Genomic DNA, 21,586 nt, shown 5'->3' with positions numbered 1-21,586 from the left:
TTACACTACTGAAGACTTATATGTGCAGGCCATAAATAATTAATAGTATTTCTGCTACTGAAGATTTTTAGTTACATAAATATATACAATGTCACTTGACATATTCCTACAATCTTTGCTAGATTGTATTATGTTGTTTATTCATAAAATCCTCACAAATTATGGCCAGAAAATTTAATGAATATCTAACACATAGATTATTATAAGCTACATTTGTATCATAGTAGTAAAGTAAAGTTATAGTAAAGTTATTAGAAATCTGGCACCAAATGCAAGTTATTAGAATTTGCAGCAGTCTTTAGACAAGCATTAGATAAGATTGATATTATGATCATTTTTTCTCACTGATACCAATTTTCTCAGATTTGTACAGTCCACATTCATAGAATTTGAAATAGCATCTTTATTTGCTTACTACCGTAATTAGAAACAATCAAACCTGCATTTTAGGAAAGGCAAGTTCTAGCCTACCTTGGTTGACCTGGACATCAGAATCTTGTTAGTGTCAGGACTGGAAATTACCAAGAAATACCAAGTCTATCAGCTAGCCTGAGAAGCTGAAAAAATATACTATATTGCTACCATGAAAACTGTGAATATATTCATGAAATTGCAAGGAGGTGGGCTCAGTCTGAGTAAGCTTTTATTTACATTTTGAAATATGCCAGAAACAAGCAATGTTTATCTTTTATATGCTTTTTAAATAACGCTAACTGAATATTCATCATTAATAAATACATCCAAATATGTATTATTTTGACACACTACAATTTAATGTAGATTACAACTCTAATTTCCAGAGTTGTAATTCTCATATCATCATTCAACCTTTGCTATGTGGTTTATCAACTATTTCTAAAACTTCCTAGCCATGTATCAGAATTATATTTCATTATTCTGTGTGATATTATAATTCTAAATTAAACTTTGATGAAAGTTCACAAATTCTTTAGGAAATGTAAAGAAAAATGATAAATAATTTCATTATTATTATTATTTTCAATTCAGAAAGCCAGAAAACTACCCCGACTTTGATGGGCTAGTACAAACTAAATGATTCACTGAGATAAAAGAAAATGAGACACTGAGTTGTCTCCATCTCCATGTAAAATAGAGAAAATGTGGACCAATATTATTGCATCTTACATAATCTGACCTTTATTAATTATAATTCTTGTTTCTTATTAAATAGCTATAGTTAAAAGTACGTTTAGAAAAACAAGGACAAACTACACTACGTTTTATTACAAAGAGCATACTGTGAAAATGCATCAGCTCATCATCACAGTAATCTCACCAGAGTGTCATCGGACGTCAGGAAGAAAAAATGCTAACTTAGATATCTTGGGATGCTTGCACAAACCTGGTCTCATCTCTCCTACCCTATCCCAAATAGCAGTCCTGAAAACTCTACTCTAACCATCATGAAGTAGACCTGCATTCTTCAGGAAGAATAGTGGAAGGGCACAAAAAATGGCAGACAGCCCACTACCCATATCAACCAGAGGGAACAGTAATATTGCCCCTGAAAAAAACCCTGTAGATTGGGAGCAGTAAGGAAGAATTTCCACAGCATGAGATCCAACAGTGGAAATCTTGCTGTCTCCCCTTCCCACCACCACCATGCAAAGAAACACTACAAACAGTTATTGCAGGGTTTCCTCTTGCTCCACAACAGGAGTTAACAGTTAATCAGCTTAGTTTCTCAAGGTCTGCAGACCCACAGGACACGGGGGCAGGCCAGTTTCAGATCAATGTGGCCCTCATGAGTGAAAGAAGCCCTAATGTCAACATTTATGAATGACAAAAACAGCTGCCAACATTTGATAATATGCAGTCCATTTTAAGCTGCTTGGCTTTTTCACTGATTGGATATTGAATTGGATATTGATATTGGATATATTCTGGTCCATTTCTTATATTTTCTGTTTCAACAGTATTATTACTTAACAAAGTTTGGAGGCAATATCAATACCCTTTTTTCTAGAATAAAACAGAATTTTTAACTTTTTTATTTAGCTGAAGTGATTTTCAATTAAAACTTGTTCTTTCCTCCTAAGAATTATCTTGCAAAACGACAGCTTGTTCAGGCTATATTCTGCATCACAAATACCACATTGGTTGAAAAGAAATAAACAATGTACTGCAAATTGCCACAGCAAGGAAAAGAGCAGTACAAAGCGAAGTGTAAAACTAGAGACCTTAGTATTTTCATCAGGCTCAGCCCTTAGGTAGTTCAAGAAGATACTTGCAGAGAAGCAGCGTCATCAGATGTTTGTGTAGAATACCTCATATGTCTCACTATTCACTTTGATGGCAGGGGGTTTCATGTGTAGTTTTTAGTTTCTTTGTGATTTTAAGAGTCTTTATCATCATTCGGAATCAGATAAGTCACTTTAAACAAAGCAAAGCAAAAATATCACTATTTATAGGACAGTACTTTGTTACATTGCACTTTCAGTGATGTCAAAGTATCTTTTCAGTAACTGAAGGAATTTTAAACTAACAAGGCAGCCAAGTGTACCAAGAACAAGGTAATAATAAAAAAGAACAATTCTAACGAATTTCTCATAATCGCACAAAATCAGAGCACTTTTCATCTCTATTGAGGAACAATATCAAAGTTTAAAATAATTGTTGATCCATATCTGACACTAGGTCTACCTATTTGTATGACAGTTGTTGATTTTTCTATGAAAAAGACAGATTGAAAAATAATGCGTACAGCAGAAGATAACCATTGGCATATATAGATGAGATTATTCTAAAATAAAGGTAATAACATTATCTTTCATTAAGTCTAAAAGCCAATTCAAACATTTAGCTTCCTTCCCTCTTTGAAACCATTTATAAAGAGAAACTCCAATATAATTAAATAAATACACTTATATCTAAATTTGCTGTACACATAGTCCTCAACTTATGACCACAATTGAGCCAAAATTTATGTTGCTAAGTGAGAAATTTGTTAAGTGAATTTTGCCCATTTTACGACTTTTCTTGCCATAGTTAAGTGAATCACTGTAGTTGTTAAAATTAGTAACATGGTTAAGTGAATCTTGTTTTCCTATTGACTTTCAGAAGATTGCAAAAGCTGATCACATGACCCGAGAACACTGGAAATGTCATAAATATGAGTCAGTTGTCAAGCATCCGAGGGTAAATCACATAACCATGGTGATGCTGCAATGGTCATAAGTGTGAAAAATGATCATAAGTAACTTTTTTCAGTGCTGCTGTAACTTTGAACGGTCACTAAACAAACTGTTATAAGTTGAGGACTATCTGTATAATAGTAAAATTACATATGTAACCATTCTGCATTATTGATATAAATATAATTTATAACCTTAAAAGTAAGTTTTCTATTCAACAGTTAGTATAGATGGGTAGAACAGTAGGCTGGGGGGGGGGGCGCCACAGAAGGGGACCGGTGAGGAGACGCAGGTGTCAATTCATGGAGGCCTGGTTAAGTGGGTGTGGGGTGTATGGGGCAGCTCCACCCAAACCCCCACTTTAGCTTGATTTTTAGGCTTGCCCCTCACTCCAAAACTGGGGTAGGGCTTATATTAGGCCCACCCCCAAAGATCAAGCTAGGGCTTATTTTCAGTGTAGGTCTACTTTCGGGAAAACGCGGTATATACTTTCCTCAATACAGTATTAGAAATTGTCTTCATTATTTCAGATTGCTTTATACTTTTGTTAATGAATAAGGGAACAATTCTCACACATCATTTATTCCACATTGTACAATATGTTATAAAGCAAAATAAAATAACTTTTGCATTAAGTATTTTCTTTCCAATACCAGAATCAATTTAGCAAACCCAGACAAGCTTGATTCATCAAATTAGCCTTTCTTATTACAAATGTCGTTCTATAAATGTGTTATTGTTCAAAAATATTAAAAAGTGACATGCTGCAACACAAAAATCAAATCTGATCATGTTATGTTAGCAGAAGTGAAACTTGATTACCATATTTGCCAGCGTATGACTTCCAGAAGCGCTAAATTCGGCGCCAAAGACAGGGGTCGTCTTACACGCCAAGTCGTCTTATATGCCGGAAATACTGGTAATTTCTGGCATATAAGATGACGTTCTAGGAATGTGGCTCGGCAACAAAGACGGGGGTCGTCTTATACGCCGGGTCGCTTAATACACCGGCATATACGGTAAGTGATAACAAAAGTGCCTTATTATTTCTGTAAGTCTCTATAGAAAGCTGAACAATTCACGGGACTAAATACAGTAAGGGAAAAAGTTTGCTTACAAGGATCCATATCTGCTCTCATATTTAGAGACAATGTTCTTGCATTTTCCCATTTCCTTCCGTAGTTCTGCAACTTCGGTCCTCAAGGCTGTGTTCTCTTTCTCCAGAAAAGCAGCTCGGATTGTGATCTGATTCTCTTTTAGGCGCCGAGCATCCCGAGATCGCTTGGCTGCCACATTATTTTTCTTCCGCCTTGTCCAATATTTTTCATCCTATGTGGAAACAATCAGATTGACAGTTTAGTATTTACCGGATATTTCATTGATTCTTGATCTATTATCTGATTTTTCTTATGACCAAATATGACTGGAGTGCTTGTTTGCAAGCTACTGCCCACAGTCATTGTTAACCATGCTCCAGATTAGGCTACCACAATGAAGTGAAGAGGGCTACATATAGAGATTACTTAGAAATGTGGTCCAGAATATTATGATGTAACAGATAATGGAAGCAATGGAATAGGAACTGACTAAAGATACTACTGTTGACCAGAACTAGTCAGGCAAAAATACACCAATTTTTAAATTAAAATTTTAAATTTTCTAACTACCTTTCACCTAATGGCAATTTTTGTTCATCTACATGAGAATTTTGATATGGCGTCACAGTGCTCTTAAAATCAATTTATAAATCAGATGAACTGAATTGATAAAAATCAGATTGTGCCATTATTTGATTATCTCACCTTTATTACTTTTTAAGTAAATCAAGACAGCAAACATTTCCAATGTGCTTCTCTCCTCCTATTTTTCTCACACCAACAACCCAGTGAGGTGGATTGGGCTGAGAAAGAGAAAGACTGGCCCAAAGTCATCCAGATGGCTTTCATTCCTAAAATGGGACTAGAACTTACATATCTGGTTTCCAAGCCAGCACTGTAACCACAACACCAAACTAGCTCTTGCCTTTTAATTCCATCAAGGATCTTTAGGAAGGTGAATTTAATTTCTAATTAATCTCTACTGCTGGTAAAATCTAGATATAACAAATTGAATACTCTCCTGAATTTGGGAAAGGAACAGTCACTTCCCTCAAAGAGGCTGGCTTTCATACCCATTCATTTAATAACTCTGGTGACATCTGCTTAGAATGGAAAGAAGAAAAGCAAAAGGAACAAGATGGACTTCTATAAATTTCTAAGCATGAAGTCCACATGTTTTTTCTCCATCTTCTCCACAATAAACATTCACTGAAACCCCAAAGCTTATTCAAGGAGGTAATACTCAGGGGAGAATCAGCTTGATGTAGTAATTTACAGTACTGGGTTAGAAACCGGGAGTCTGGTCCTGTCTTGGATATAAGCTCAACTAGGTGATTCTGGGTCATTCTGTCTCAGCCCGTGTAGGTGCTAAGAGTCAAAATAGACTTGAAGGTAAGTAGCTAGGTAGGTAGGTAAGTAAATAAATCTTAACTAGATTAACTAGGCTGACTGCATTGATTTTACTTGATGTGTGTGGGATTGTTGCCTTCCCTATATTTCTCTTTTCCCAATTCATTTTTATATCAACAGATTTGGCTTAATTAATATAAGGCAATTTTTCATTATAATCTTCCCTGTATACACTATATAGCTACATTTTGTGCTTCAGGTTGTATACAAGATTTGTAAATCTTCTATAGTTCTGGGAATGAAGATTTTTTTTTATTTTTCCAGACCCATCTTCCCCCCCACCCCCATTTTCTTAAAGCTGAACTGCAGGAGAAAATCCTGGATACAAAGACAAAGAATTCTTCAGAAAGATAGAGTAAGGGACAACAGGAAGTTCAGCCTGACTAGTTGCAGTTTATAATAATTATCTTTCACTGGGGAAACCTTGTAAAATGTTTTAAATTATCCTCCTTCTGGATTGCAACAATCTGAAACAAATGAAACAAAGTATCCTTTATTAAATCCTAACGATGTAATTAAATTATATTATGGGGACAAGTAAGATGATAATAAACTGCCATTCCTCAAGAAACTCACACTAAATCCACCAATTTTTTAAACAAATAATCTGCTAATTAGAAAGACTCCATTGTCGTGGGACACTCCAGTAGCACAGTTAAAAATGTACTTTGCAGCCAACAAACATGATTTCAAATACTTCTGAAATATGATCACTCATCTAAGCAATAACAGAACAAACACAATTACCTTTTGATTTTCTGGGACAAAGACTTTCTTGGCTTTTTTAATCATAGGCTGTGGTTTCAAGTCCTCTTCAGCAAACTTATGTTTTCTAGGATTAAAGAGCTCTCCTCCAGGCACACTGGACAGCACTAAATCAACAGGGTCAGGATTGAAATTCACATCAATCTCAACACAATCTGGATCAACAGGGCTGGGAGTCAATCTTTCATTATCTGGAGAGGATTCTGGAAAAAGGAAGATAAATTTAATAGTAAGCAGCATGAAGACGATAACTATGAAAAAACAGAAACATTAAAAGGAGCCCTTTATTGATAAAAACACATTATGTAGTGCAATACCAGTACCTAAAACTTTAGAAAGAATAATAGATATACAATATTAATAATTTTATGATAACCAACAGAAAGGAAATTAAAAGGAAAATAATATCCATTTTTTCACTTTCATGTCCAAAACCTAACTATCCAATAAAGTATGCATCATACTTTACATCAAAGGAAGGGAAACATATGTGGCTTTGTGACGAACTATATTCTAGCCATCTGAAAACATAATCAAAAATTACTGAAGAATACCTGCAGTTCTATCACAGTATTATGGTAAGTTCATAAACAAAATCCCAGAAATGTACAGTAATAAAAGCTATCATTTTTACTGAAGAAAGAACACTCACATAAAAAGGATACGACACTAGAAAGTCCTGTATTTAGTCTTGCTTTAAGACAATGGTATTAATTTTCAGAATTCTCATTTTCTCTATGTCCATTAAGAATATTGGGGGAAAGCAATTTTAAATGGCTCTCCAAATAAATATTGAAAATCTGATAAAAGATAAGTTACCTGGCATAGAAAAATATTCCAGGAATTAAAACTAAGAATTAACATCTGCACGGGACTATTCTCATACATATTCCCAAAGGTTTATCTTGCACCTTAGGAGCCTACACAGTTGAGGTGCTTTTTTTTCTGGATGAGAGAGGAAAGTAATGGTCCTCCAATAGAAATTCTTCAGGAAAGAAAGAAAAAATAATAAAAATGAAACCAAAAAGGACCAAAAAAGGAGGTCCACAGAAACTATTAAGAACTCTGAATATTCACAAATGTACTACTATTCAATAAGTTTTATGTCTAGAAAACAAAAGTGATGAGGTGAGAATATTGTTTAATAAAGGCAATGAAGTATAATTTTTAAGTCAAAATGGATTCTGGACAACTATAATCTGTCTATCCACTCACTACGAAATATTTTTGTTACTATACCTTTTGGACATTTGACTGAACATAGGGGAATTCAGATGTATGATAACATGGGAAACATTAGAACATGAGCAAAAACAATCATAACATTTCTGCACTTTTATCGGTAAATTCATATGCATTTTTATGTACATTTCTCTTTATATTTTCCAACATTTTTAAAATCAGTTTTCCCAAATAATACTTTTTGACCTAGCATAAGCATTTTTCTAGATTGTTCCAAATGAATATTTTTGAATGCAAATTTTGAATGCATGCTGCAAAATGAAATTGTATAGTGTGAATTATAACTACTAGCTAGTTTCCATATAACTTCAATAATGCAATTTCCACTGAAATGTAAACTGAGTATTCCTTTCTTAATAATGTATCACAAGTAAGAGAGAAGGAAACTGACAAAATGTTTTCCCCTCCTTCATCATTAAGTCTGAAACCCAGTGATAAATGCCTTTAATGTTAACAGCATATAAGGCAGCATATATTAGTACTAATTAAACAAGACAGATTTGACAATAGTTCATTTTACATTCTAAATTTATTTGAATTAAAATAACATATTTCCAGCACAAAGTAGCATACATAGTGCTACTCCTTTCATCTCGTTTACATATTAATAGAATCAGTAGTGTGAACCAGTGAAATATTATTTGTTTCTGCCCTGTAACTTGCTCTGAAATTATTTGTTGTTAGATTGTGTATTACTGAACTACCCATTTCTAAATTCAGGTTTTATTTTGCATGACAAGCAAATTGCTCATCCTAACCATTTAATTATTTTTCTGATCTCTGCATTGGAATTAAACTAATAACCCAATCACCACATAGGCAAACTTTTTTTGTACAGCATCCTTTTTTAACCCCTTAACACACCTGCATTTCTGGTAGACTCTGATAGATTGAAAACCACTGTGGAAGATGATGCAGGTGGAGTAGTAGCAACAGAAACAGTGGCAGGTTCTTTTCCTTCCAGTTCAGCCACAGGCAGGAGGGGATTCTGATTCAGATCCAGATGAGCAGGACTGGAAGGGATTCCATTTTCCAACAGGAATTCATCAAGATCCATATACTCCAGATGAAAAGATTCTCCATCATAAGGAATAGTTTTATCCCAAATGGGAGGCATGAGGGAGGCAGAAACTGCCATTGTACTTGCAGCTGCTGCTTCATCTTCCTCAAGTTTTTCCTTCTTCTCTTTATCTAGAAGAAAACAGAATGTGCTATTAGTCTTGTGCAGAACTGTATTTAACCATGAGTTTATCAGTCCTACATATGGTAACACTTAGCTGACCATGGCTGATCCCCTAAAAGCTAGTAGACTCTGTACTGCTGCCAAAACAATCTACATGGAGATTAGCCAATCTGAATTTGTTGAAGAAATTTGATCAATCACCTTTGAGTATATGAACCAACAGAAAATAAAGTTGAAGAGGTTTTCAACATTTTAAATGGCTCATTTAATATACAGCCCTTTCATACCCAAATAATATAATAATGCACTGAATATGTGATGAAATATCCATTTGCATTTCTAAGTATTTTAAGTATTTAAGTATTTTAAGACATATAAAAATACAAAGATGCATAAAAGATGCAAACCAATAGGTCAGTTTTCTGTTTCCTGAAAATTATCCCTCTGTGTTCAACTAATTGTATTCTTAGTTATGTAAATATAGGACTGTCTCAATAAAAAAATATTGCATATACTGGTTAAACAGAATAATTTTACTGCATTAATATATTATTGCAATTTTAGCACCAGAATTTAGTTCTTAATATTATAGCAATGTAAGATGCAAAACAAACCATAGATGTTAAGAAATTAATTCAAAAGAATATGAATTTCAAAAATGTAATCTTGTTTCAAATACATATACCAAAACAGAAATGACTAATAAGGCAAAACAACATTATATAGTCTTAAGTCCAGTTGCTTTGTATTCTTCAATCAATATGTAAAATCTTGAAGTTACATGGCTATTATGTTTTGAATATCAAGTGCACAATGCTGCTGTTTCTTTAGGAGGGGGGGATACAGATATCAGAGCTACTTTCAAATAAATGAATATTTAAAACAAAGATCTGATTATTCAAACTGAGGCACCAAGTGTTGAAAATTAAATCACTACTAACATTTGCTGCTGAATTTAGCTAATTTACTACTGAAATTGAAAGTCAAGTACTTTGGCCACCTAATGAGAAGGAAGGACTCACTGGAGAAGAGCCTAATGCTGGGAAAGATTGGCGGCAATAGAAGAACGGGATGACAAGAGAATGAGGTGGCTGGATGGAGTCACTGAAGCAGTAGGTGTGAGTTTAAATGGACTCCAGAGGATGGTAGAGGACAGGAAGGCCTGGAGGAATGTTTTCCGTGGAGTCGCGATGGGTCAGACACGACATCGCAACTAACAACAACTAACAACAACAACTATTTTCTTCTCTTATGCCACTGGTAAAAAAATGACTAATTCAGAATATTTAAAAAGAAAATATATAATGCAAAAGTCAGAAAAGCATTCATCTGACAGATAAGGTAAAGAGGTATATGACACTACACTACAGAATCAAATAACAGAAGGAAATCCCCTCCCAAACTAAACACAGAACATTTTTATCTAAATTATTTTAGATAGTTATGCCACATACAATTATCAGCAATCCCTCCGTGTGGCTTATTATGAAGCACTGAAAATAAATACATTCTTTCTAGTTCCCCCCCTTGGTACCAATAAACAACAACCCTTTGCATTCTCCTGAAGCTCCCCATTTGTGATTTCCCGAGTCCCCTTCTCAAAACTGGGAAGGGAAGAGCAGAATGTGCATGTGTGAGCCTTTCGCGCCCGTATTTTGCAATAGATGTGCAACAGACCGATCAGGAACATGAAATCCAACCGCTTCCCCGAAGGCAGAGTGCTCTGTGTGCTTCCACTACCCTTTCGGGCCGATCGTCCCTGTACACGGTTATCCCAAGGAAGTCCCGCTGTGTTAAATGGAAATTACTTTCAAGAAACCATTCAGACTCGCCGCCTTACGCGCTCAGAGCTTCAAAAACAGGTCCAGATATACGCAAATAAGCGACGGCTGCTGCAGATGCCGGCCGATGAACCGCTCCGCGGCAACCACGAAAAGCAACCCTGTGGGGCGCCCGCCAGACCACACGGCAAAATGGATTCGGCGTACCCGTCCGAACTGAGGCATTAGCCGCCGCCGCCGCCGCCGCCATTCCCCTTTGCTCTCCACTGCCTCCCTCCCGTCTACCGCGCATTTCCATCTGCAGAGGCCGAGTCTACCCCGAGACGCTCCTGCCACCCTCACCCAGGCGTGCGTCCCGCGGAGGGTTTTCCATCAGTTTCTTCAGCACCAAGGGAAAGGCGCCCGTCAGGCCCCGTTCTTGCTGCACGGCTCCCGCAGTCCCCGCTGCCGCTGCTACCTCCTGAGGTGCGGCACGGCTGGGCATGCTATTGATGTGCCGGGGCCGGCCGGCGGAGCTCAAGCCCCACTGGAGGCCCAGAGGGAAGAAAGACGCGAGAAACGACGCCAGCGGAGCGGACGCCGCGGAAAATAAAAAAAATAATTAAATCTATCGTTGTCCCTCAAAGTTAACGAGAGCGCATGCGCCACTTCCCTCGGCGCGCCTCCGAGGGCCCTGGAGCTACTTATTATTCATGACCGCCTTTAAGTTGCTCGTGCTGTGATTGGCTTGCCCTGCCGAAAGACGGAACTGGCTTGATACCGCAGCCACTCCGCGAAAAGCTGGAACGCAGGCCTGGCACGTGCCGCGGAGCGAGGAGCATTTCGCGAGAATGTGGGCACCGCCCCTTCTCTTCTGCTGGCGTCAGTAGCCCCGCCGAGACTCCCATCGTTTAAAACACGACGAGCGCCTCCAGTGCTAAACCTCAAATGACCCCAGAGGATGCGCAAACAATCGGAGAAACAGTGGCAAGGCGGAGCTTTTGAGCTGCAAGGAACTCGGGCGGGGCGAAGTAGAAAAGGAGCATAAGGCTTTCACACCTAAGCTGGCGTCAGGACGCTCAGAGGGCCTCCGCTTCAAAACGAAAGCGAGGCGCGGAAAAGACCGGGGTGAAGGGGAGAGGAAGGCGGTGACTGAGTAGGCTACTCCAACCTGTGGCCCGCCAATTGGGTTCTACTACATTTCCTCATCTGGAGAGGTCAAAAGCCGTGGCCGGCTGACATTACGGGAGCCCATTCAAAAATCTGGAGGAGCACAGGTTGAGGAAGCGTCACGCTCGCAAATGTATGCCGTATATTCATTCAGGCAATAAACTGCTCAGGACAGGGCAGTCAGTGGCCTGATCATAGGTCCAGGGAAGATGCTATCCCTTTGATGACATCAAAATAATGCTCTGGTGGCAGCCCAACTGACTTAGCAAATGGGCTGGGAGGGAAAACACAATCTTGTCCTTCAAACAGCAAAAATTTCTTGGGTAGCTGTACACCCTTGAGGCTAAACCTTCAAAAAATAGTTAAAATAGCAAAATACAAAAGAAAAGGCTCCATATATGCAGTCACACCAGTTATCCTTTCATTGATTGCTCTTGTCTTCCTTATTGGACATTTTGAAAATAATTTTCTTGGGAAGTCAATTTTGCTGATTGATAAAATGTTGCAGACATATTAACTCATTGACATTTGATTCTTCAAAATGCTCTCTTAAATATTAAACATTACAGGTCACATCAAGTAATTGATCTTAGGGAAAAAGTTAATCAGGATCAGATCTGGCTAGTCTTTGGAGAGCAAGTCACCAGAAAATTCTCATATGATAAACTAGACTGGGAACTTGAAAAAACATCCCAAAAGAAAATAATTACAAACTATTTCCACGTCATTGCAAGTAAACTATGTGTGAACACTAGGAATTCAATTCGGCTTACGGAAATTTTTAACATTAAATGTTACAAGTGAGCATGACGTACTATTACTTTGGCACATGGGTTAGTTTGATTGGCATAAGTATTCATATCATTCTTCTCTTACCCTACTTCAATAATTCAACAGGTATTAGTAAAGGTTCTAAAGAAACAGAGGCAAAGACTAGTTTCCTAGAATATACTAGTCAAAGTCAGAACAAAATAATCTATACAAATTCCTTCTGATCATTAATTCCAACACTAGCTGCTTCCTTATTTTTGAAAAATTCAACTGGATATTGCATATTCAGTCCCACTGAAAATATTTTCTTGTTTTTGTTGTTGTTAATTGCGAAGTCGTGTCCGATCCATCGCGACCCCATGGACAATCTTCCTCCAGGTCTTCCTGTCCTCTACCATCTTCTAGAGTCCATTTAAGTTCACACCTACTGCTTCAGTGACTCCATCCAGCCATCTCATTCTCTGTCGTCCCCTTCTTCTATTGCCCTCAATCTTTCCCAGCATTAGGCCCTTCTCCAATGAGTCCTTCTCATTAGGTGGCCAAAGTATTTGAGTTTCAACTTCAGGATCTGGCCTTCTAAAGAGCAGTCGGGGTTGATCTCTTCTAGGACTGACCGGTTTGAACGCCTTGCAGTCCAAGGGACTCGCAGGAGTCTTCTCCAGCACCATAGTTCAAAGGCCTCAATTCTTTGGTGCTCAGCCTTTCTTATGGTCCAACTTTCACAGCCATACATTGCAACTGGGAAAACCATGGCCTGGACTATACGCACTTTTGTTGGCAGGGTGATGTCTCTGCTTTTTAGTATGCTGTCTAGATTTGCCATAGCTTTCCTCCCCAGGAGCAAGCGTCTTTTAATTTCTTGGCTGCAGTCCCCATCTGAGGTGATCTTGGAGCCCAGAAAAATAAAATCTGTCACTACCTCCATTTCTTCCCCATCTATTTGCCAGGAATTGAGAGGGCCGGATGCCATGATTTTGGTTTTCTTAATGTTGAGTTTCAAGCCAACTTTTGCACTCTCCTTCTTCACCCGCATCAAGAGGCTCTTTAGTTCCTCTTCACTTTCTGCCAATAGCGTGGTATCATCTGCACATCTTAGGTTGTTGATATTTCTCCCGGCAATCTTAATTCCAACTTTTGTTTCATCTAGCCCTGCCTTTCTCATGATGTGCTCTGCATATAAGTTAAATAGGCAGGGCGACAGTATACAGCCTTGCCGGACTCCTTTTCCAATTTTGAACCCATCAGTGGTTCCGTGTCCAGTTCACTGTTGCTTCTTGACCCGCACATAGGTTTCTCAAGAGGCAAATAAGATGGTCTGGTATTCCCATCTCTTTAAGAACTTGCCACAATTTGTTGTGATCCACACAATCAAAGGCTTTTGCATAGTCAATGAAGCAGAAGTAGATGTTTTTCTGGAACTCCCTAGCTTTCTCCATGATCCAGCGTATGTTGGCAATTTGATCTCTAGTTCCTCTGCCTCTTCGAAATCCTGCCTGTACTTCTGGTAGTTCTCGATCCACATACTGCTGGAGTCTAGCTTGTAGGATTTTAAGCATAACTTTACTAGCATGTGAAATGAGTGCAATGGTGCGATAGTTTGAACATTCTTTGGCATTGCCTTTCTTTGGAATTGGAATGTAAACTGACCTTTTCCAATCCTGTGGCCACTGTTGAGTTTTCCAAATTTGCTGGCAAATTGAGTGTAGCACTTTTACTGCATCGTCTTTTAAGATTTTGAATAGCTCAGCTGGAATACTGTCACCTCCACTAGCTTTGTTGTTGCTCAGATTTTCTAAGGCCCATTTCACTTCACATTCTAGGATGTCTGGTTCGAGGTCAGTGACCATCTCATTGTGGTTATCTGGGATGTTAAGCTCATTCTTGTATAGTTCTTCTGTGTAGTTTTGCCATCTCTTCTTAATCTCTTCTGCCTCTGTTAGGTCTCTGCCATTTTGGTCCTTTATCATGCCCATCTTTGCATGAAACATTCCCTTCATATCTCCAATTTTCTTGAAGAGATCTCTGGTCCTCCCTATTCTGTTGTTTTCTTCTATTTCTTTGCACTGTTCATTTAAGAAGGCATTCTTATCTCTTCTAGCTACTCTCTGGAATTCTGCATTCAATTGGGTGTATCTTTCTCTTTCTCCTTTGCCTTTCGCTTCCCTTCTTTCCTCAGCTATTTGCAAAGCTTCCTCAGACAGCCATTTTGCTTTCTTGCATTTCTTTTTCTTTGGGATGGTTTTAGTTGCTACCTCTTGTACAATGTTGCGAACTTCCATCCATAGTTCTTCAGGCACTCTGTCTATCAGATCTAATTCCTTAAATCTATTTGTCACCTCTACTGTATATTCATTAGGAATATGATTTAGTTCATACCTGAGTGGCCTAGTGCTTTTCCCTACTTTTTTAATTTAAGCCTAAATTTTGCAACGAGAAGCTCATGATCTGAGCCACAGTCAGCTCCTGGTCTTGTTTTTACTGACTGTATAGAGCTTCTCCATCTTTGGCTGCAGAGCACATAGTCAATCTGATTTCTATGTTGACCGTCTGGTGATGTCCATGTGTAGAGCCGTCTCTTGGGTTGTTGGAAAAGAGTGTTTGTTATGACCATCGTATTCTCTTGACAAAATTCTATTAGCCTGTGCCCTGCTTCATTTTGTACTCCAAGGCCAAACTTGCCTGTTATTCCGGTTATCTTTTGGCTTCCTACCTTAGCATTCCAATCCCCCATGATGATAAGGACATCATTTTTTGGTGTTAATTCTATAAGGTGCTGTAGGGCTTCATAGAACCGGTCAATTTCATCCTCTTCAGCACCAGTGGTTGGGGCATAGATTTGGATTATTGTGATATTGAATGGTTTGCCTTGGATTCAAATTGAGACCATTCTGTCATTTTGCGGATTGTATCCCAGTATTGCTTTTCCTATTCTTTTATTGACTATGAAGGCTACTCCATTTCTTCTGAGGGATTCTTGCCCACAGTAGTATACCTGATGGTCATCTGAGTTAAATTCACCCATTCCTGTCCATTTTAGTTCACTGATTCCTAAGATGTCGATGTTCAGTCTTGTCATCTCTTTTTTGACTACGTCTAGCTTGCCTTGATTCATGGATCTTACATTCCAGGTTCCTATGGAGAAAAAATCTTTACAGCATCGGACTTTCCTTTCACCACCAGATATATCCACAGCTGAGCGTCCTTTCGGCTTTGGCCCAGTCGCTTCATTCTTTCTGGCGCTACTAGTACTAGCCCTCTGCTCTTCCCCAGTAGCATATTGGACACCTTCCGACCTGAGGGGCTCATCTTCCAGCGTCATATCTTTTTTCCTTTTAGTACTGTCCATGGGGTTTTCATGGCAAAGATACTGGAGTGGTTTGCCATTTCCTTCTCCAGTGGATCACATTTTGTCAGAACTCTCTGCTATGACCTGTCCGTCTTGGGTGGCCCTGCACGGCATAGCTTATAGCTTCATTGAGTTACACAAGCCCCTTCACCACGACAAGGCAGTAATCCATAAAGGGGATTTTCTTGTTAGATAACAATAGTAACAACACTTCCAACAATAATAATTTATTAAACTTATCTAGAGCCTATGTAAACAAAATGGAACTATCTCTGAGAAAGAAATTTGGAGCTCAGAATAATACAATTAGTCATAATAAGATTTCTATACTCTTAATATATTCTCAGCACAAAAAATGACATGATAATCAAAGCATATTTATAGCCTATATCCTCCAAGTTACTTTAACCAGACTATTTATTGTGAGGGGTTGAAGTGAGTCCTTGGTGCTCTTTCAGTTTGGTTGTTTTCTTGCAGACATTTCATTACACTGATGCTATCTAATTTGGGTAATGAAATATCTGCATGAAAACAACCAAGCTCAGAAAACATCAAGGACTCCTCATTTCAACCCTGATCTACAAAAATTTTCCTCTATTGATACTATTTGTTGTGCTTGAAAGAATGACCTCATTAACCTCAGTTTGAAAGATGAAGGAGACAGACCAAAGAAGCAATTTTCTCCATTATTGCTCTGATCTACTGAAATACAATGCCCATCCCCTCCCCAAGATATCTAGTTGGCCTCAGTTCCTACTTATGTCATATTTTGGAAAGCTGTCAAAATCTAGCTGTTCTGACAAGTCTTTGGAAATCAGTATCTGTTTTTTGCCTACCATCTGTTTGGCAATACTGTATGCTATCTTAAATTTACATTGTTTTAATGAATGTTACATTTTGGCTTTACAATTTTATTACTGAAGACAGGTTTTAAGATATTTTCAGTTGTGGCAGTATACATACAAATGAAGACAGACAGACATAGAACAATGACAACCTGAATTTGGTGGCGTCTACTAGAAGGACAACGATCTGATTTATGTTAACTGTTTCTGGTCCAGGGTCACAGTATTAGGAACTAGATTGTTTCTTGCCTTTATTTTTAAATAAAATATAAAAATATATTGCTGCCTCTAAGCTGTCCCCAAAATTATACCCTCAATTGGTGCATATATTTCAGTTGAACATCAAATTATAGGACCATATTGGGGAGAGGAGATATGATAGCCCTCTCCAATTACCTGAAGAGGTAACACCTGGAAGAGCATGACCTGTGCTCTACTGACTCAGAATACAAAGTGGAAGACATGCAATACTGGCCTTAAATTACAGGTTCCAATTGAATGTTAGGACAAGTTCTAATGTAAGAGGAGTCAGTGGTTGAGTTAGTTACCTAGGGTAATGGTGGCCTCCTTATAATTGGATGTATTAAAGCAGAGGTGAATAGACTGGGGAATGCCTTAATAGATTTCTGCACTTAACGGGTAGATTTAGTAACATAAATAACCTTTGCCAAGTCTAATTTTAAGGACTGTGCATTTAAAACAGCTGCATTAATTATGCTTGGAAATTAAATGTGATTCTTTCAATTTAGCTCTGATCACATAACTTGTCAAAATGTTAAAGTATCCTTAGATATCACTTCATGAGTTCCAGTCTTTGAGAACAAGGCAGGGAATGCTCAGAAACAAGATTTTCTACTTTGGCACTCAGTTGTAGAATATTGCTTAGAAGTGAGCCTGACACAAAATGTTTTCCTTTTTTTCAGCATCATGTCGATTTACTGAAAGCAAGAATTCAGTCTCAATTTCTAAAGCACCTTAGTTAATTTCAGGCAAATGAAAAGCTAAATTTCAAATCTTAAATAAAAGTGTACAAGCTCGTTCGTTCAATCATTAGTTTCTCAGTGTTATCTCTTATTTTTTATATCTCACCATCAATCTTTCCTTCCCCTTTATATCCATCTCCTTTTATTCATCTCATGCTTCTATCTCAGCTTTCTGATTTCCCTTCTCTTCATATCTTTCTGTTACCCCCAATTTTCTTTCATCTCCTACAGCTTTCCAGACTTTAACTTCTTTTTACTTTGCCAATCGCCATCTCTTCTCCTCCATATTGAATTTTGTGATATCACAACATAGGTCATTTTTGTATGCAAGCAATTCACACACACACACACACACACACACACAGAGAGAGAGAGAGAGAGAGAGAGAGAGAGAGAGAATTTGCAAGAGAAAATGGGTCCTTTGGAGTGGGTAATTGCAACAGATTGATATAAAATAGAATAATATTTCCACTTGGTGTCCCTTGAATCCAAGAAAAGGATAATCAGTTTTCCCCTGTGATCTGAATAGTTGAACAAATTCCCAATAAAAATATTTGGAATTCATCCAAGATATAACAATAAAAAATGGCTTATAATAAGCATATGAATCTTGTGTGATGCAGACTTTCCCAAAGCAAAATAAAATAAAGAGATACTCATTGACTGTAAGAAACAAACACAAACTTGTTATGCATAGTAGTTCATAAAACTGTAACAGTAATAATGGAAAAATTAAAATACTTCACAGAATTTATCCAACATGTCAATCTAATGACATTGACAATCTTAGGGAACAAGACTTTTGTGGATATTCTCGCCTAGGCAATTTATCTACACATCAACCATTCTCTAAAGTTTAACTAGAATAGTTAAATACATATCAAATATAGAAATATTCTATACAGAAGAAGATAATAATGGACAGTGCAGAAGAAACCTTTTCTTGAATTCATAGTTTAATTACTCCCATAGATATTACACATGCAATGTTAGCTTGAATTCTCACATGCCAATAAAAGTGGCTCTATGATTAGCAGCTGAGGGATAGTTACCTTAGAAAGAGGCCTTAATATGAAAATATAGTTGAATAGGATAGCCAGAATCCCAAAGCATCATATTCAGTATATCAGTACATCATATTCAGATGAAAATTATTTCTTTATGAGATAGGATGACCACCCTTAAAGAGTGTTGCCATGGCATCATAATCTGAAAATGCAATTTCAAATTAGTCTAGATAAATCTGAACCTTTAGAGATCTCATTATTTCCTTAATCCCTGATTCTATAGAATAAATTCCTTCAGATTTATTGACCAGCGAACAGATACTTGGTTTCATGTAAGAGTCAGAACAGAGTCTGCAAGGAAGAAAACAGACTTATCGGTGATTAAAAAAAAATCTGTGCTAAGGGATCCCTAAACAATACCAACCATTGTCCATTTCCTCTCTTTTCATCATGGCATAAAATATCCATTCAATATCATTAGCCTCATATGAGGTGCAGACAGGTGCAATCTCCTTCAATATTTCTGTTACATTGTCAGGGAGTATTCTTTTTCAAATTCAGTACCTTAAATTTACAACTAGTTTCTGTGACAATTTAAACAAGTATTCAGACAAGTATGAGCCCAGTATTGAGGAATGCCGGGAAGTGAGCAAAATTGTACCCTTATCAGAAAAAGAGAACTTCCATAAATTAATGTTTCAAAAGTTGTAACTCTAGACCCAACTTTTCACCAGAAATTCATTTTTATAACACTTTTAAATAACGTTTCTCTGGAAAAGAGAATAGAAAAGAGAATAGAAAAGATAATATCTGAGCTGCTCTCAAAATACATACAAATCTGAGAATTTAAATCGATCAGCAGAGGCCCACATCCTGCACTTCGTAGTCTCTCCCCCCCCCCCCTTTCTTGCATCTTTTTCGGCTCCCATCCCACTCCACAGGCTCCTGGACTTTACTGCTGTTAAACTGCCTACTACGTTTCGCGGTACCTCCCATTTTCAAGATCGAGGGAAATTCACGAATGTCAGGCACTCAAACTATAATACAGCAATCGAGATGAAATTCACCCCTTCCTTCTCACCGTCTGGGGAACAGATAGGCGTGTGGTGGAGGTGATTTGTCCTACCTTTCAGAGTGCCCGTCCAGGGTAAACGGTATTCCAGAAGCGATTTCAGGACCTCAGGAAAGTCCACGGAAACGGTTCCGCTATTGTGGTAGCTACTCATGGCCAATCGCGGGGCCGGCGGGAGGGGAAAGAGTTCCCTATCTTTCCCAGGAAAGGGCCTCTGGGTTGGTAACTGAGCCCCTGAATGCAAATAACTTTTTTTATATAACAAAGTAACTTGAAGACTTGGGCTATCTTTAACTATATTGCTAACATCTGTAATCTGAAAATGAGGGAGGAGTTTGAGAAAGGGAAAGCCAATCAGAGGTGAAACAGCATTCTTTCACCGAATTTCTCCCCCTCCCTTTAATCAATCGGCCAGTAATAAAAGGAGATTGACTCAGCTGTCTGAGCTGTTTTATAAGGCCCACCTCTGCCAATCAGAATATAAAGAATTGGGACAGTTATTTAACTTAGGAGTGGAAACAAGAAAGGCATTATACCAAATATCAGCGAATAAGCAACGGTAGCAAATGAAGGTCTGAAAGAGTAATAAGCTTACTGCAGTAGATCGACTGATCAAATCTGAGGTCCAGTATTCTGTTATAATCATCAGTGCTGGCTAACAAAGAATATTAATATAGAACAGTGTTTCTCAACCTTGACAATTTTAAGGCATGTGGACTTCAACTCCCAGAATTCCACAGCCAGCAACGCTGGCTGTGGAATTCTGGGAGTTGAAGTCCACATGCCTTAAAATTGTTAAGGTTGAGAAACACTGATATAGAAGAAATGGATTAACATAAAGCCCCAGTTTCTTTGAGGCTCTGAAAAGGTTTTAGTATTTTTAGTTTATCTCGCAACAAAAAAAATCAGCTACTTTGTGGGAAGATCATAACTTAAAAGATCAACATTTGGAGCCCAACACTAGACAATTCTGAATATGAACAGAATTCATAATTGTCTAAATTGTTATAATGTATTGCTGAATAAGTCTCAGTCTGATTACAGTACCAATTACAGACTGATACAATAAGACACAGGCAAATAGGTATACAGGTATTTGGGAAGATGCTGAAGTTGCTCCAGAGAGCATTCTAACCAGATTTAGCTGTCTGCTATTTAATATCTTTGGTTATTATTGTTATTTATTTATTTATTTATTTATTTATTTATTTATGAGACTTATATACCGCTTTAAGTGCAAGCACTCTCTAAGCAGTGTGCACCAGTAAGCAATGTATATATATATTTACATTGCCCCCAACAATCTGGGTCCTCATTTTACCTACCCCGGAAGGATGGAAGGCTGAGTCAAACTTGAGCCGGTGAGATTTGAACCGCTGACCTGCTGAACACAGTCAGCTAAAGTGGCCTGCAGTACTGCACTCTAACTGCTGTGCCACCTCGGCTCTTATTATATGCTTATGGTTCATTGCACAGTGGGCCAGATATTCTGACTGGATTTAGCATTTATTTTCTACTTATCGAGTCCTTTCCAAGGATCTGGGATAGGCAGATATAAATGTTTGATGGTGTTACAGATATTGTTGCAGGTTATTATTATTATTTGCTAATTGTGGATATATTGTTTTTTGATAGCATATCAAATGTAGTTGAATAAATAAATAATAAAATAAAGATACAGCAATACTAAGTTTCAAATGGATTAACACAAAACCATTATTTCCAGACTAGTTTGTATTTTGGAAACCTAACTAGAAGTCAAATCAACACAACTGACCAG

At 37.8% G+C, this 21,586-nt stretch overlaps 1 protein-coding gene across 3 annotated transcripts in view; it reads right to left on the bottom strand.

The window, feature by feature from the left end:
* Window positions 1-20,106, bottom strand: part of TEF (TEF transcription factor, PAR bZIP family member) — a 21,704-nt gene extending 1,598 nt beyond the window's left edge. Inside the window, exons 1-5 of one of the 3 annotated variants that reach the window (XM_039335562.1) lie at window positions 19,861-20,106; window positions 8,534-8,860; window positions 6,410-6,630; window positions 4,273-4,484; window positions 1-2,394 (exon numbers count right to left, since the gene is read on the bottom strand). The exon at window positions 1-2,394 is cut by the window's left edge and continues 1,598 nt beyond it. In XM_039335562.1, the coding sequence (XP_039191496.1) occupies window positions 2,373-2,394; window positions 4,273-4,484; window positions 6,410-6,630; window positions 8,534-8,860; window positions 19,861-19,960 (882 nt within the window). In that variant the 5' untranslated portion in view covers window positions 19,961-20,106 and the 3' untranslated portion in view covers window positions 1-2,372. Of the gene's footprint in view, window positions 2,395-4,268; window positions 4,485-6,409; window positions 6,631-8,533; window positions 8,861-10,975; window positions 11,329-19,860 lie in introns of those variants that run through there. The other 2 variants (XM_039335560.1, XM_039335561.1) reach the window with 2 other exon arrangements.
* Window positions 20,107-21,586: the final 1,480 nt, after the last annotated feature.

This window comes from Crotalus tigris, unplaced genomic scaffold (genome assembly GCF_016545835.1).
Source record: "Crotalus tigris isolate CLP2741 ecotype Arizona unplaced genomic scaffold, ASM1654583v1 scf7180000017644.4837335, whole genome shotgun sequence".
In the NCBI taxonomy this organism is placed as follows: domain Eukaryota; kingdom Metazoa; phylum Chordata; class Lepidosauria; order Squamata; family Viperidae; genus Crotalus; species Crotalus tigris.
The sequence above is the reverse complement of the archived record's forward strand: the minus strand, read 5'-3'. Positions and strand labels throughout refer to the sequence as shown.